Consider the following 3,317-nt stretch of genomic DNA (forward strand, 5'->3'; position numbering starts at 1 on the left):
AATCATACAAATATGTAACAAAGAAGCACAAAATGGCATGTAGACTAAGCATATTAGCAAAAATTAAAGACAAGAATACACAAATTTACCATAGTATAATAACACAATGACGGGATGCAAAAGTACAGAGCCACGTCATATATGTAACAAAGAAACATGTTTAACCCCGCCGCATTTTTGCGCCTGTCCCAAGTCAGGAGCCTCTGGCCTTTGTTAGTCTTGTATTTTTTTAATTTTAGTTTTTTGTGTACAATTCGGAAATTAGTATGGCGTTCATTATCACTGAACTAGTATATATTTGTTTAGGGGCCAGCTGAAGGACGCCTCCGGGTGCGGGAATGTCTCGCTACATTGAAGACCTGTTGGTGACCTTCTGCTGTTGTTTTTTCTATGGTCGGGTTGTTGTCTCTTTGACACATTCCCCATTTCCATTCTCAATTTTATAAATAGGCATACAGACAAAGAAAGGTAAAAATGAAAGACAAGCAACACACAAGTTTTCGAAGTAACACCAAAAGGCATATAGACAAAGAACATTATCAAAAACGAAAGACAAGAATACGAGAAAATCATGAACAATATTGACAAGACGGCAAAGTACCACAAGTATCCTCAGTAATAACAATTAAAATTAATAAATATCCAACAAAGAAGCAAAACAGGCATACCCAACAACCCCACCCACCGCCCTCTTATTTATGAATTTCATTTATGTATATCAAATCCACCATTAAACGACTGAAAGACCCTCAGCACTGGGACCGAAAGGCCAGATCAGCATGGCTCTTACGCAGAATCGCATACCTGACTACATAATGTAAACGTCACACAGGTGGAGATATAAAATATTTTTGTCGTTCAAAGTATGTATATAAAAGTCTATAGTTCTTGAGGCATATCATCTGCAGGATGTAAATTAGAAGTTAATACTTCCTTCTTGCCGCTTGTCTATAGGTATATTGTGTATTTCTTCTATATAAAAAAAAAGCCACGTCAATATGTATAAAAGAAACACAAAAGGGCATATAGGCAAGTACAGCATTAGCAAATATGAAAGACCAAAATACAAAATTATAATAAAATAATAACACAATAGCGAGGTGTGTAAGTACAGAGCCACGGCATATGTATCAAAGAAACACAAAAAGTCACACGGACAAAGCAAATATGAAAGATAATGCAAACAATACAATGACGGGATGCATAAGTACAGAGCCACGTCAAATGGATAGCACCTCAAACAAACCAAACAGTAAAAGTAAAATTAATAAAGACCAATAAAAGAATTGATTATATGTAGCTCCAATGTTTAAATTATTAGGAGGAAAAACAAATACAAAATGTCAATCATAGAACTACATGTACAAGGTATTAACCTTTAAATTGTTGTGTCATGTTATTCCAACATGGATTTGGTAGTTACTTTGCACTGTCGTTTGATAGAAGCCAACCAGCAAATGAAGATCTTCCATGCGTGTTGCTAACTATACCACCCTGAATTTGTAAAGTTGAATGGGTGCGGATAAATACAACATCTCCAGTACTAGCAGAAATAACGACGGTTGACGAAACCTGCTCATGGTCACATGTTTCATCACTGTCAATGTGAATTACACCCATGACATCGGCGTTTTTTACTATTTCCATCGAAGCGACGGCATGGCAACCGAATCGCATAGAGTAAGTGAATACATAGACACCACTGACCGGAACGTTGAACATGCCATCAAATCTATTATATGCGCCTTGAATATTTGTCATTACGGTGTCAAACACCATAGGATGATGTACACTTGGTGCATTCTCGTCGTGGCTAAGATAAGCATAAAATGCGACATTTTGATTCGGTGTATAGATAGCTCTTCTCAAATGTATTTTTCCTGAAAAAAAATATACTTATGACATTAAATTAGTATGGCGTTCATTATCACTGAACTAGTATATATTTGTTTAGGGGCCAGCTGAAGGACGCCTCCGGGTGCGGGAATTTCTCGCTACATTGAAGACCTGTTGGTGACCTTCTGCTGTTGTTTTTTCTATGGTCGGGTTGTTGTCTCTTTGACGCATTCCCCATTTCCGTTCTCAATTTTATTAGATAGAATTATCTTCAAACCGATTTAAGCTTTAACCTATTTGATAACTATACTATAACTGAACGAAGTGTAACGTATTTATTTATACTGTTTTATGATATATGATTCATATATTGATCAATCCAGAAAGAGAGGACAGAAGTCCAGTAGTAACTCAGTTTTAAGATTATGATAATAATCAAGGGTGGACACGGAATAGTACAGATAGTGCCCCTTTAATTTTATGACTAGTGTTAGCCACGTTTTTTCTTACTAAAGACTCTCTTTTTTTTTTGGCTTTCTAGTTGGTTTCTGTCTGAAGCTGTGTTTCCCAATAACAGCCATCCTGGAATCATTAATAGTATATTGTTATTTATTTTTTTATCTATATGTTTTAATGTTGGAGTTTTTTTTTTATGATAAGCTATTTTCATTGACTTTCAAAACGATTATATGTTAAATTTCGTTGATATTAACTAAAACTCCACTTAATAAAGATCTTAGTGCCTAGTGGACGATCGAACGAGCGTATAATTGTCAAGCTACTTAATTCAGACGCCGCCTCGCAAAGCGAAAGATAATGACATTAAAAATGTATGATATATTTATATCTTTATTGATGATTTTGGTTGAAAAAATGTCACATAGCTTCCTACGAAAATGCTTTAAAGTGGTCGTCCTTTGACATATGAATGAAATTAAAGAGGGGGTATCGTATATGTTATGTTAATGTCGATAATTTTGAACAATATACTAACCTGAGGTTACATCTCTCCCTACACGTCCTCTAATGTATTGACGCGCAATACCTAGTTTATTAGATATATCATCATCATGCAATTCAATTTCTGTTTCGGGTTTTCTAGTAAGAAACTGTTGTTTATAGTCCAAGCTTCCAGTTTCTGAGTCGTTTGAATTTAATAGTCCATTTTCGAGTGACACTTTCAATACTGTTTCCTTAATCATATTGTTCAAATCCGACCGAGACACGATTTTGTAGTCATTATTATGTTCATCGTTTATCATAGAAAGTTGTATCCTCAATTCTCTTATTTCCGTTTGCTGAAGCTGAACAGTTTTTTCTAAACGCTGGTTTTGTTGTTGGATAAGTTTCACTACCTTTTCAAGGTCATCGAGTCTTCTCTTCTGGTTTTCATTGTTACTTTCAGCTTTACAAACAATGAAAAAAACAAACACGACATAAACAGAATGTTTTCTATGCATTTTTCCTTTCTTTTAGGAACT

The 3,317-nt window shown here is 35.0% G+C and overlaps 1 protein-coding gene across 1 annotated transcript; it reads right to left on the reverse strand.

Annotated features, from left to right (window-relative positions):
- Positions 1-1,290: 1,290 nt before the first annotated feature.
- LOC139518552 (uncharacterized) lies at positions 1,291-3,317 on the reverse strand. The gene is made up of 2 exons (XM_071310043.1): positions 2,831-3,317; positions 1,291-1,880 (listed from the first exon to the last, which is right to left on the reverse strand). Exons 1-2 carry the CDS (start codon positions 3,294-3,296, stop codon positions 1,420-1,422), a joined length of 927 nt encoding a protein of 308 aa, XP_071166144.1. The 5' UTR covers positions 3,297-3,317; the 3' UTR covers positions 1,291-1,419.

This window comes from Mytilus edulis, chromosome 4 (genome assembly GCF_963676685.1).
Source record: "Mytilus edulis chromosome 4, xbMytEdul2.2, whole genome shotgun sequence".
Lineage (NCBI taxonomy): Eukaryota > Metazoa > Mollusca > Bivalvia > Mytilida > Mytilidae > Mytilus > Mytilus edulis.

Excerpts from the sequence above, each read along its gene's own strand:
- LOC139518552 (XM_071310043.1), bottom strand. The coding sequence starts at position 3,296 with ATGCATAGAAAACATTCTGTTTATGTCGTGTTTGTTTTTTTCATTGTT. Across the intron at positions 1,881-2,830 it reads AGGGAGAGATGTAACCTCAG|GAAAAATACATTTGAGAAGA; the intron begins GTTAGTATATTG and ends ATTTTTTTTCAG.